At 45.6% G+C, this 13353-nt stretch overlaps 1 protein-coding gene across 2 annotated transcripts in view; it reads right to left on the bottom strand.

Annotated features, from left to right (window-relative positions):
- BBS9 (Bardet-Biedl syndrome 9) overlaps window positions 1–13353 on the bottom strand; it is a 340657-nt gene that overhangs the window by 300440 nt on the left and 26864 nt on the right. For both annotated transcript variants that reach the window (XM_045827319.1, XM_045827320.1), the window contains one exon: window positions 11858–11971. In XM_045827319.1, the coding sequence (XP_045683275.1) occupies window positions 11858–11971 (114 nt within the window). The remainder of the gene's footprint in view (window positions 1–11857; window positions 11972–13353) is intronic.

The raw sequence follows: 13353 nt of genomic DNA on the forward strand, positions 1-13353 counted from the left end.
GAGGGGACTCAGACAGCCTGGTGAAACGGAAATGCCCTGAATGCCAGAAGCTCTACCTTCACCACATTCCCTTCTACCGGACAAGAAAAGCACATTTTACCACTGCTGGTGATCTTCTGCAGAGAGAGAGAGCCGTAGAGGCCACAAACCACAGAAACAGCAATCAGGTGAAACACCTCCAGCAACAGTGATGAGCCCGGGCAGCAGGATGGGCTGGAGGGGAGCTGCCTCGCCTAGTCCTGCACACACCCCCAGGGGTCGGGAGAAAAGTGGGGGTGGGGAGGAGGGGGAGTGGGGACACAAACAGGTTCTGACGAGGCCCGAGGCCCGTCAAACAGGGGAAGGAACAGATGGGGCTGTCCCTAAGAAAACCTCCGAAGTCTGAGAACATCTCCCCACCTTCCAAGATTAACAGGTTACAGACCATCCAGGTGGCAGGAACACTGATTAGAGACACTTAGCAAAACCACAGAAGACGGGACTAAGGCCAGATCATCCAGCAAGGTGCTCTGGTGGCAGACACCCATTTCGCCTGCCCCTCCCATCCCTAACGCCCCCACAGACAAGGGACAGGCCAGAGACACTGAGCAGCACCCAGCCCTCAAGAAGGTGTGTCACAGAAAGGAAAATGAACTCATCTCTGACGGGGGGGGCGGGTCACGGGCAGAGGGGAACGCCAAAGCAAGGGAAATTTACCAGCTCCTTAAAATTAGTCCCCCAGGAGCTGGTCAAGCTGAGCCTGAGCAAGACCAGAAGAGACTGGCCTGACAAACCCACAATCGCAGTGCAGAAAAATGGCAGGGAGAAAGGAAGATACCATGCAAAAAAAAAAAAAAAAGAAAAAACAGAGCCAAGAACCAGAAGAGAGCTCTCGGAAAACATTTCACACTACTGAGCAGTTTAAGAACATAAATTAAATTTTAAAGGCGGGCAACAGCAGGCTGCTATGGCAGGCTGCAGAACTAAACCAACAAAATAAAAACAGAACCGAAACCCTGCCGCTCTGTATGCAAATCAGCACTGTCATAACTGAGGGACAATCTGCAAACAAGTGACACATGGCTCGGTGTCATCTACCCAGTCTCAAATGACCTGCGGACCATCCACACAATGTGGACAGGAAGCGAAGGAACAGATGCAAAATGACTCTCAGAACGACTTCATGGCAGTAAATCTCAAATTCCGCGGAACAGAAGTCATTCACAAGCACTGTTCCAAGTAGTCTGTAGACTGGGAAAGGAACCTGACTAGGCAAGGTGACCGAACAAGCAGAGGGTGTTGTCTGTCCGAAGTGCTGCTGTACACACTCCCCACCAGTCCCAGAGTGCCTGTCCAGGGTCCTCCCATCAGTCCCAGAGTCCAGGCACAGGGCACTCCCCACCAGTCCCAGAGTGCCTGTCTGGGGTCCTCCCCTCAGTCCCAGAGTCCAGGCACAGGGCACTCCCCACCAGTCCCAGGGTACCAGTGCAGGGTACTCCCATCAGTCCCAGAGTCCAGGCACAGGGCACTCCCCACCAGTCCCAGGGTACCAGTGCAGGGTACTCCCATCAGTCCCAGAGTCCAGGCACAGGGCACTCCCCACCAGTCCCAGGGTACCAGTGCAGGGTACTCCCATCAGTCCCAGAGTCCAGGCACAGGGCACTCCCCACCTATCCCAGGGTACCAGTGCAGGGTCCTCCCTACCAGTTCCAGGGTACTTCACCAGGATACACCCCACCTATCCCAGGGTACCAGTGCAGGGTATGCCCCACACACCTGCGGACACCGTTACCAGAAATCCTTAAGTGTGATTCAGACACACAGTACGTGTAGCTCAAGAGTTTCCCAGAGTTTAAAATGTGCACAATTTTTAACTCACCATATAAAATTTTTTGCCATTTGAAAGAAAAGGCAAGCGTGACTTGGAGTGCAAAAACTGACAAATATAATAACATTTAGGAATGTCAAATACCATGCTATTTCTGCTGCTTACAGACAAACCTAAGTAATGTCTTTTTTTCCTTTGCTAGTAAATCCATGTGTTTACAACTGAAGGCAAAATGAGGACCAATATTTAATAAATTCTTCAACTGATTTCAGGATACAGTCATATGAATTGAAAGCTTTTCTAAGAAATACATCTATTCAACATATTTATTTCCACAACTTGCTTACATTCCATATAATACAGCACCAGACTCTGCACGATAAACGTGCGTTTTCCGTGTTTGTGCCCTTTTGACGGCAGGACAGCTGAACTCCAGTGAGATAAAATCACTCGGGGTTCGCTCAGAGCACGTGGGTCGCAGTCCATGGAGCCCTGGAGCACCGTCGGTGGTCGTGTTTGGGCGATGGCACTGAGTATAGGACATGCCCACTAGAGCTATACACACCAGGACTAAAAACGGACAAATGGCCTTGAAAAGCACTCAATTAAACTGAATTACAGCAAATCCCTAAATACAAACAAACATCTGCAGCGCCGGTTGCCCTCAAGCCCCCCACAATGAAGCCAGCACGAGGCTGTGTGCAGCCCAGAGCAGAGCGCACCGTGGACGGCTGGGCCCTGACCCTCTGACCCCGTGCGCACCCGCGCACCCGCACCCGCTCCCCCCACCACGGGCTGCCTCTCCCATCAGTTCCACAGCAGCACCAGAGAAGTTCTGGGAGAGAAAGAGAAATCAAGTGCAGTGGACACGCGCACTTTTTGGGCCACCCAGCACCCACTGCACTCTCTTTTGTCGGCGTTATATAAATGGGTCCGAGGTGGCCCCTGCATCCTGGGGCCCTGCTGTTCACTCCGTTGCAGCAGGCTGACTGTGAACTCGAAGCCCACAGATGCCGAACTCAGATTTTTAGACCTCCAGTTGCTTTAAATAGAGCCCAGATTAGCATATTTCTAGCCATTTGGCATGTGCCTGCTTAGCACAGCCTGCGAAAGTGCACCCAACACCTGCTAGCCACAGAGAAGACAAACCCCGACGCTGTGAGAGGCTGAGTCACCGCCGCCCGTCATGCCTCCCTGACGCAGACGCCCATCCTGCATCTGAGCAATGCCACCTCCTCAGCACAGGGCCCCACTCAGTGCCCCCTTCCCCCACCCCCGCCGCAGGTTTCCCACCCTCTCCCCCGTCTGGGGGGCTGTCCTGTGTCGCTGTCTGTGGAAGGTGCCCTGCTCTGAGGACCTTCCCTCATGTGCACTCCTGTCAAAGCACACCCAAAATGAAGTTCACGGTGTGCCACTGCCGTCTGACAGCCGCGTCTTGTTCCTTGGTCAGCTCCAGAACCCTGCAACTGGCCACGGATTACTACTCACCGCCATTCCGCTGAGGAGCCACTCCTCCCCACCCTTAGTCTCAGCGGCCAGAGGAGGACTGACCCACGCTTACTCTTATGCCCGTGCTGACAGTGACTGGTTCCGAGAGGGCAAACCAGAGCCAATCAGTTGGGGAAAGACCTTGGCTGAGCCTCCTTGGAGGAAGGCGGGCACTTTTCCACGTGGACCAGAACCGGAGAAGCAAGACTGAGAGCTGCTATAGCCATCGTGGGACCAGAATGGAAGAGCCTGTCTGAGGAGACGGAAACAAGAGGTCCGATCACACTGGAGACCCAGATGATAAGCAGCACGTCTCCTATTCTTGCTTAAGCCAACGGCCAAGTGCAGTCAAAAGAATCCTCAGGGTGCCAAAGGCGAGGTTAGAAAGAGAACAGGAACACACCCAATGGAAAAGCACAACTGTGGCCTCCGCAGAAACTGGGAGGTTCTGGGCTTTGATGTTAATGGTCCTCTAAGGCTTGAGTTGGCTATGCCCAGATAAGCTCAAAAAATAAATACCCTCATGTAAAACAGAAATGTATGATCAAGAAACCTAGAGAGGCCTACAGGTAACGATAGTGTATCACACTTTAAAATCTGTTAAGAGAGTAGATCTCATGTTAATTGTTCTTACCACAGTAAAATTATAATAGACAGACAGACAGTCAGAGGACTAATGTGTAGAAAGATAGATGGGGCCCTGGCTGGTGCGGCTCAGCGGACGGCACATCACCCCGCAAACCGAAAAGTCGCCTGTTCAATTCCTGGTCCGGCGCACGCCTGGGCCGCGGGCCGGAACCCGGGTTCGGGGAGTGCAGGAGGCAGTCAAAGGTTTCTCTCACACGTCAGTGTTTCTCTCCCTCTCTTTCTCCTTCCCTTCCTCTAAAACAAATAAATAAAAGTCTTTAAAACATATATGGATTAAATAAGTAAGATGAAAGCAAAAAATGTTGGAGACGGGGGGAAAACTGAAGAGGGAACCATACGACGGTCATAATCTCTAATGAGGTATCTAAAAGCCTTTTTCCATAAACCACAAATTCATCATGAAAAGAAGGCAATTCAACGTGACTAAAGCACAAATTACGTGATAAGAAATAAAATCTTAAGGAACAAAACTAGCCCTTCATAATCCAAACAGCATAATGTTTCATCAAAAGTGCATTCCAGCCCACCCTTCCAGAAACACCGCAGGAGGCGTTTGCTCCTCGGACCGAGATGTCGCCCTGCGCCCTCGAAGACCTCGAAGACGGCCCCTGGCGTGGAGCCGGGCCCTCCAGCTGGGGCCTCCTCTCTGTCTCCCCTTCATGGCCAAACCTCCCACAGAAAGAGCTTCCCTTCAGGGTTTCCGCTGCTTCTCCACGGAGCAGCCAGGCTGACGTTCCTCTCCTCTATAAACTGCTCATGATCAACGCTGGCCTCCAAATGCAAAATCCAGGGTTCTCCTCTCAACAAACACTCCGGCTGCTTGACCTCTGACACCCCGGACCCCCTTCTACTCCTCAAACTCTCTCCCCTCCCCCTCCTGTCTCTGCACTTCTCTCGAGCAAAGGCTCTCTCTCCTGTCGGCTATCTCTGGTGTTCGTTCCTCTTCCCACCCCTGCCCTGCAGTCTGCTGTTCTCAGCACCACTGTGGCCACCGCACAGAACCTACACACACTGCGTCCTTCTCTGGTAAAGGGCGGCTGGGAGTTACGGAGGCTGCTTTGCTTTACTCGGGGCTTTCCGCTGTAAGTAAAAAACCAGTTTAGTAGCCTGAGAATACCAAGGTCTTTAAATCAAAGTAAAATTTTAAAAGTGCTCCGAAGTCTGAAAAATACACTGCCCGAGAGGAACAAACTGGCCCAGAAGAAATCTGGGAGGCCCATCCCATGGGCACTGAAGGCTTTATACCAAGGGCCACACAACTGCTCACGTATCAGACACTGGAACTAGTGGTCCCCAGATCAAGGTGGATAAAAAAGGAAGAGCTGGAATGAAAAAGGGGAACGGCACACTTGCCCACCCTCATGTACTCCCCTCCCCTCACTCGCACACGCGCGCACACACACACACACACACACACACTCAGCCTTGAAGAGCTGCGCTACCCCCAGGGCCCCAGCATAACGTTGTAATGTCCATCTCTATTATGGTCCAGTTAGTTCTTAGTCTGTATTGCCCCCACACACACCAGGTTGTGAGCCTCTTGAGAACATAAAGTGCCTTTCATTCATCTGTTCACTCCAAGAAACTAGTACAGGGCCTGAGCACTCAGAAGGCTCTCAGTGCATGCACACTGGGTAGATGCAGGGATGGAAGAAAGGACAGACAGACAGAGGAGGAGGTGATGCAAGGAAGCACTAATGCCAGACTCGCTTCAGTCCCTGAAAATTCCCACACATTTCCAACAAATCAACAATTTCATCTCAGCGTCCCCGTCGAGCACCTGAAAGATTCCTACGCATGATAAGGTTCAGCAACCTGTCACAGTCCTACAGGACAAATTTTGTGTAACTGAGGATATAACTAACTATCGGGTCTCAAAGTCAAATCACGAGCAAAGGAAATTCTCGCTCAACTCTCTTGACGGTAGCAAGACGCATCACAGTGGACTGACTGCACAAAGCAGCGTGTCTCACCAAGCTAAGCATGTGCAGATGTGATCCCTGAACAGTGACATTCCTTCTTCCCCCCACCACTGGCTCTCTGCCAGTCAGTGCCAACGCCCTCCTGGTGCAGACACTGCAGTGTTCTACCATGGCGAGCTTGTTAACCAGCTAAAACACCACGTCCACAACCACCGGAAGCTGTAGTGACACCAGGAAAACAAAATCAGAGAAAAATCTGGCAGAACTATCATTTGTTCCTTTTTTCAAAACCAAGTAGAGTTCAACTAACCAAACCAAATAAATTCCATCAATTTTACTAACATAGTTTCAAATCAATCCGAATCCACCTTTCAAAATTGTTTAGTATGTTTCCAAACCATAATTTGATTGCCCATGCTACACCACCCATTAAATTTTACACGCACTAATCTGTCAATAGCGTAAGAAGCAAAGATAAACTAACGTTTTTATAGATACTCACAGCCACACACCCCTTTAAAATAAAAGTAGCTTAGATTCAAATCAAAAGAACTACACCTTTTAACTTCAAGATGCTGCCCTCCACCCCCTCTGTAATTAAAAAAAAAAAGCCCAATACAGCCATTAATATTGACATTTCAGTTATTTCCCTCTAAAATGTATAATATGGAAAATGTCATAATTTAAGTTCTGGAATGGTACGTAGTAGACTGAATAATGGAAGATATTAGGCAAATATTCTCCAACTAGTTCATAAAACTAGAGTTCCTATTTCTTTATCACTTCTTTCTCATTAATAAGCACTGCACACGGCTGAAGGTAAAACCAAACCTTACTCCATCAAATGAATGTACCTTTGAGTTACTGCAAATGTATAAAAGGTGCTTTCAAAAGATTGCTTTAACAGACAAGCAAAAAAAAAGAAAAAAAAAAAACAGTACTTACTCTTTCGCTAGTTTCAACTCCTGTATTACCTTTCTACCTATAACCTCTCTGATTGTTGGAGGAGGGCACTTTTCCAAAAAGCTTATTCAACATGTGTTCCACAATCCACAAAGAATCAAAGTCAGGCACTAACTGTGACCAAACCAAAGCACACCCCTTTGTAATGGGACAGTTTGCTTCTGCATTAGGAAGAGGGTAAATTTGCTCACAGCCCAGAAAGGGAAGCAGTTCAGTATGATTAACAGCATAAGCTTCTGGAGGCAGAGTCTGGATTAGAATCCCTCCGCTGCCCCTCACGAAGCATATCTGAGTAAGTTACTCAACCTGTAAAGCACTGGGAGCGCTGGCAGGCAGGTGATATGCACTTGGTTGGCGCAGGGCTGGATAGCATCAGTCTAGAGCCCGAGATTTGGCATCGCCTGGGAGATGGTCAGAAATTCAGGCTCTCGGGTACAGTTTCAGACTTACAGAATCAGAACCTGCATTTTTAAAGAGTTTATTTATTTAGTTTTAGGAAGAGGGGAAGGGAGGATGAGAGGGAGGAAAACATCAATGTGAGAGAAAAACATGGGTTGGTTGTCTCTCGCATGGGAGTCGAAACGGGACCTGCCCCACCACCCAGGCATGAGCCTTGACCCACTGGAGCGGAAATCGAACCGGCAACCTTTCCTTTGCTGGTAGAAGCTCAGCCAACTGAGCCGTGCAGGTCAGGGCTGAAGCTGCATTTTTATCAAGAGCCCATTGTGCTCTGATGGGAACCCTCCCCCTGCCTCCCTCCCCAGGTGTGCTGCCTTTGCCTTCCTCTCTCCTAAGCCCCAAGGGCCTTCTTCTGCCTCTGTGACTTGTTTCTCAGCCTGCGCAGCCCGGCTGGCTCGCTCCTTCTGCCTCTGTGGCCTTCTAAGTAAACTTTCTCTTATAAAATAATATAATGATAATAATACTAAAATAAAATTTTTAAAAAGCCTACCTAAATGCATTTTAACATTATATTCAGGCATTGCCTACTATAATTAATTTAAAAAAAAACCACTCCATTACTTTTTTGCAAGTTGGATCAAGTGCATTTATTTTTAGTAAAAGGCAAAGTATTAGCTGGGATCAAAATTCCTCCATTTTTGATTCCTAACCATACCCTACAAAAGCAGTATCGACAGAGGCCCAAGGCTGTAGAGGACTGCCATCTAGTGGTGGTTCATTCTGATGCACTCACCGAAAACTCCACTGCCTTCCATTGGTTTACAATACAGCCAGGTTTCCTTTTTACTGAATTCCTTTCTTGAGGACTGCTAACATAGTTACCCCCAACTTAATAACTCCACAAGAAGCCGTCATAAATACCAAGGAAGGTAAAAGGCAAGGGGTTTTTTTATCGTCCTCTTTAAAGCCCAGATGAAGTGTAGGGGAGTTTTCACCCAGGGGTGTCCAACCTGCAGCCCGTGGGCCGTGTGCAGCCCAGGATGGCTATGATGCGGCCCAACACAAAGTCGTAAATTTACCTTAAACATGATGCGATTATTTTGTGATGACGTGGCACAATGTATTTAATGTGTGGCCCAAGACAACTCTTCTTCCAGTGTGACGCAAAGACGCCAAACCATTGGACTGCGAGAGAATGATCTGCTCGCACCTAGAAAAATACACATTCAAACAACACTAGAGCCCTGACTGGTGTGGCTCAGCAGATTGAGCACCAGCCTGTAAAACAAAAGGTGGCCATTTCGATTCCCAACCAGGGCACAGGCCTGGGTTGTGGGCTGGGTCCCCAGTTGAGGACCCGCAAGAGGCAACGAATGGATCTATCTCTTGCACATCGATGTCTCTCTCCCTCTCTTTCTCCCTTCCTTCCCCTCTCTCTAAAAATAAATAAATAAAACCTTTTTAAAAAAATAAAGAAAAAGAAAACACTAGAGACAGGCTTAGAAAATGGGCTTTCTTTTGGCATATGTATATCTTGGAGTGACTTTTATTTTCTGCTTTCTAAATTCTGTACTTTTTACAATTTATTTATATAGTATTTGATCTTCCAAATTGAGGGGGAAAAAATTTATGACCTTCTGAGTGAGTAACTCTATTCCTACAGTCTATCCTAATGAAATAGTCAGAAAGGCAGACAAAGATTATGTTTGAAGATGTTCATTCAAGCAAACAAAACTTAATCTTCATAGCTTCACAATAACCCACTGAATCAATGCATCAAAACTTAGTCATTCTCCTCCATTACACAATTTAATCACTTCTAATTGTCTACAAGTAAATGCACATAGGTAGCTACAAAAGGAAAGAAGGGAGGATAGAAAGAGTGAAGAATAAATTAACACAAGACAACCTGATGTGACTGTCCCACATTTTGGATTACTTCCTCACGTGCATTCCCGCGCGTCACATTTCTGCACCCAAGAACATTTTCATGGCTCTTAATAGCCCAGCTGCCTTATAAGAATGTTGTATCATTTTACATGGCCATGAACAATGTAGGACAGAGACCACCATAACCTCTCCAGCATTAGGTTTACCCCATGGCTAATTTTTTTAAGTTTGATTGAGATGTCATTTACATACCACCCTTTTAAGAATATAACTCAATAATTTTTAGTAATATTGACAAAACTATGCAACTGTCACCATAACCTAATTTTGGAACATTTTCATTGTCCCAAAAAGAAACCCAATAGCAGTAACCCCTCATACCCTCAGGAACCTCCCCAATATGTCTAATTTTTACTAATTTACCACCCCACAATTTTTCGTGTTTTCTTGTAGATGCCTCAATGATAAGTGTTTCAAACTCATGAAATGAAAAAATTCCTTCTGCTATTCAGCTATTTCTCTGTTTCAATCTGTACTATTCTGCTCAACCACAGGAAAGTAAAACATGTCAGAATATCCTCTTGTTTCTTCTGAAGGTACTTCTGAAATGTAAGGCATAATTTAAGAACTAAGAGAACATATCATATAAATACAAAGTTATCTGTTCTTTTCAAAACAGCGATTCTATCACTTTGGAAGTCCATTATTATATCCAGCAAAAATGTCACACAAAAATCAAAGAATTTATTTTTCTTTGATTAGTTTAAAACTTTATTACCTGATAATAAAATTAAAAGGACAGTGCAACCTATAAAAGATGACACTTAACATGTGATCTAAAGAATTGTTGTGATGCTACCAAAAAAATGCTTATTTCCACTTACCTAAAGCACTTTTTTCTCCTGTCTTAATTTTTGGACTTCAGATATACAGAATTTAGCAATTTGGCTTTTGGGAATTTTGTAGGCAAAAAAAGAATTGAAAATGTCAATTAAATGAGGAAGGCCTAGGTCTCCCAATCATGTCAGACATTTTTTTAAAGAACAGTGAAAATCAGCTCCAGCAGCTGCGGCTGGCGGGGGACACTTCACTGACAGCAGGTAGCCTCTCATCACGTTTTAGCTCCTTCTGTCCTCTATTCACCTAACCCTAGACTTCGCCCATATTTCTCAAAGAATTCCTGTTACTCAAGTTCAGCAATTACACATTCCAGCCCAGGGTTTTGTATCGTTTCATGTTAATTACTCAAATGGTTTCTTTGCACATTACCACCCAAAACACCCCCAACTGCTAACTGGTGTGCTCAAGTTCACCCATTCCTTACAGTCACCTCTAGGTAAGACAAAACTGAATTCACGGGCCCTGGGTGGTATGGCTCAGTGGATTGAGTGCAGGCCTGCCAACCAAAGGGTCGCCGGCTCAATTCCCAGTCAAGGCACATGCCTGGGAATCAAAGGCCAGGTCTCCAGTGGGAGTCGTGTGAGAGACAACCACACATTGATGCTTCTCTCCTTCTCTTTCTCCCTCCCTTCCCCTCTCTCTAAAAATAAATAAGCAAAATCTTCTAAAAAACCTGAATTCACAGGAATGAAAGATACTTCCAAAATAACGTTGTTTTTTCCTGTCACTGAAGAAAAATCTAAATAGCTAGTCTACTTTTTAATTCAATGGCTAATCAACTCATACAAACAGCAGCCAGAAAAGGGTGAATGTGTTCTGAAATCCCTAGTTGCACGTTCTGCAGGGGCCACACAAAGTCACACATGTGTGCGTCACCAGTGGGCTGCTGGTCCTCCAGTGAGCGCCAACAGCTAGATGACGCTGTCGCGGAGGAGCGAAAGGCGTTCGCTTCCACACAAAGACCCTCCGGCAGCAACAGCACTGGTGCCCGGAAGCAAGCACCAAACTGCAGGCACCCTGAGGCCCTGGGACTAGGGCGCCGGCACTGCAGGTAGCCCTTGTGCTAATAGAAACATTTACCCCCAAGGTGAGAGGAACCCAGCTGCACTGAGCTGGTCTTGGTAAAGGTGATGGCTCTGTGACATTCAGAAAAGGCACCCTTCCTCTGGGGGCGCATGGCTTGAGAGGAGGATCAGGCCTGCATTTCAGTCTCTCCTGGCCCCCGGTCCTGGAGCCCTTGTGCAGATGGCTCTGGAGACGGGAGGGCGGAGAGAGGGTTTGGCAGGCCGGCTGCACTAGCGCAGGCGGAGCAGGGACCCCCTTCAGTGAGATCGACTCCTTTTTCCACCAAGAGGCAGGCACACAGCTCCACCACAAGAAAGCTCCATTTCCACCGGCCCACGAATAAAAGACAGACTCTGAAGAAAAGTCAGTTTTAGAAATGTCTCCGTAGACCACATAAAAATGCTGGTTATAAGAAAAATCAAACACATTCATGTGTAAAGTTTTTCCTTATTATTTTGCCTGGGTATGTGAATATAAAGCTTTTGGTAAAACATGTTTAACTCTTTCTGAGATTCATACCACATAATCATCCATTTCTATATGGCCAAATACATTCTCACTTAACATCACAGATAGGTTCTTCAGCTGTAAGTGAGACAACACATAATGGGACCAGTTTCACCAGAGGCTGACAGAAACAAAAGTTAAATGTCTACGACATTTCATCAACGTTACAACTAAACCACATTGAACGAAATGATGTTATTATTTGAGGACCTGCTGTATTCTAAACCTGGTACTGGCAATAACGCATTCACGAATAAATGCAAATTACCTTTTACACCACCAAATGACCCATAAGTCATATTGCAGGCCGTTCTCTGAAGGTTATGTTCATACATCAATTTGATCTGATATTGGTTCCCATGCTCCACATTACCCAAGGTTCCTACGGAGAAAAAGAAATCCTTTTATTGCTTTGTATTTCTTCACACTAAAAAATATTAATTTCTTCTCAACCTCCACACCAATTCCAAGTAATTGAATTTCAAAAAAATTTAAATGGCCAAACACTGAAACATTGTGCATTATGAACAATCATAAACAATCACCATACTGAGGACAAAGAACACCGGCACAGTTAAAACAATTTCTGCCCAGCTAGATTATATCACTAGATGAAATACACCCTGGGTAACACTTTGTTATCTATTTTCATTATGTATTAGGAACATGCAATTATTTAAATAACAACAAAACCTTCCAATTTCAGTTCTGAAATAAATGAGATTAAGTTCCTTGCACTTACAAGCAATAACAGAGCAAGGATATGACTCAAAGTATCTAAGGAAAAAATTGCCCACACTTGCAAGCAATTCAATTTTCTGTCCCAATTTGCAAAATACTCAAGCCCTAATGCATTATATTCTAATTTAATGGAAAGATTTTTCTAAAGCTTCCCTCAGCAAGTAAATAGGACAATGATGTTTTATTTTAAGTCTGACAAGAAAAATCTCCTTCAAAACAAAGGAGGATGCTTTCTCTGCATTTAACAAATCATATGTGTTATAAACACTTTCTAGTTCTTTCCAAATAAGAAAAGATTATTTATCCATATTTTACTCTGTTTATTGGCCTTTCTAGAGTACTTATAGTTGAAGCTGTATCCCAGAGATCAGCTGGAAATGATCAGGGTTAAAAGAGGTGCTCAAAAGAAAACTGATTAAGAATACAGCTTTTCCATGAAGACACATCTTTCTCACTCATTCAAAAATGTAAAAGTTAAAGAAAAAAACTTAATATATCAAAAAGCCAATAAAACAGTCCCCAAACTATACAGTATTAGATCACTAAAACAACCTAAATATAGATGGTGTGTGTACACACATACAGACAGACATGTATGTACACATGAGCATTTGCTTTTTGTCCAGAAGGACTGACCAACATTCCCTGAGGTTGTAAGAATACAAATATGTCTCTTTCCATTTTAGAATTGAGGCACCGTACATTCAAAAAAAATTTAACTCCTGGCTAGTGTGGCTCAGTTGATTGGAGCATCGTCCCTTAACCCAAAAGGCTGCAGGTTCAATCCCCAGCCAGGGCATAAGGTGCAAAAGAGCAGCATCTGTTTCTCTCTCACATCAATGTTTCTGTCCCTCTCTCTCCCTCCCTTCCTTCCTCTGAAAACAGTAAGCATGTCCTCAGGTGAGGATTTAAAAAAAAATTAAGAAATTTCTCCCCAAATCACGCAGCTGGTAAAGGGCCCAGTACTCGAACTAGGTCTTTAGATCCAGAACCAGACATCCTGGTACCTGGTTGTCCCTCACT

This window comes from Phyllostomus hastatus, unplaced genomic scaffold (assembly GCF_019186645.2).
Source record: "Phyllostomus hastatus isolate PE091 unplaced genomic scaffold, TTU_PhHast_1.1 phas_scaffold_78, whole genome shotgun sequence".
NCBI lineage: Eukaryota > Metazoa > Chordata > Mammalia > Chiroptera > Phyllostomidae > Phyllostomus > Phyllostomus hastatus.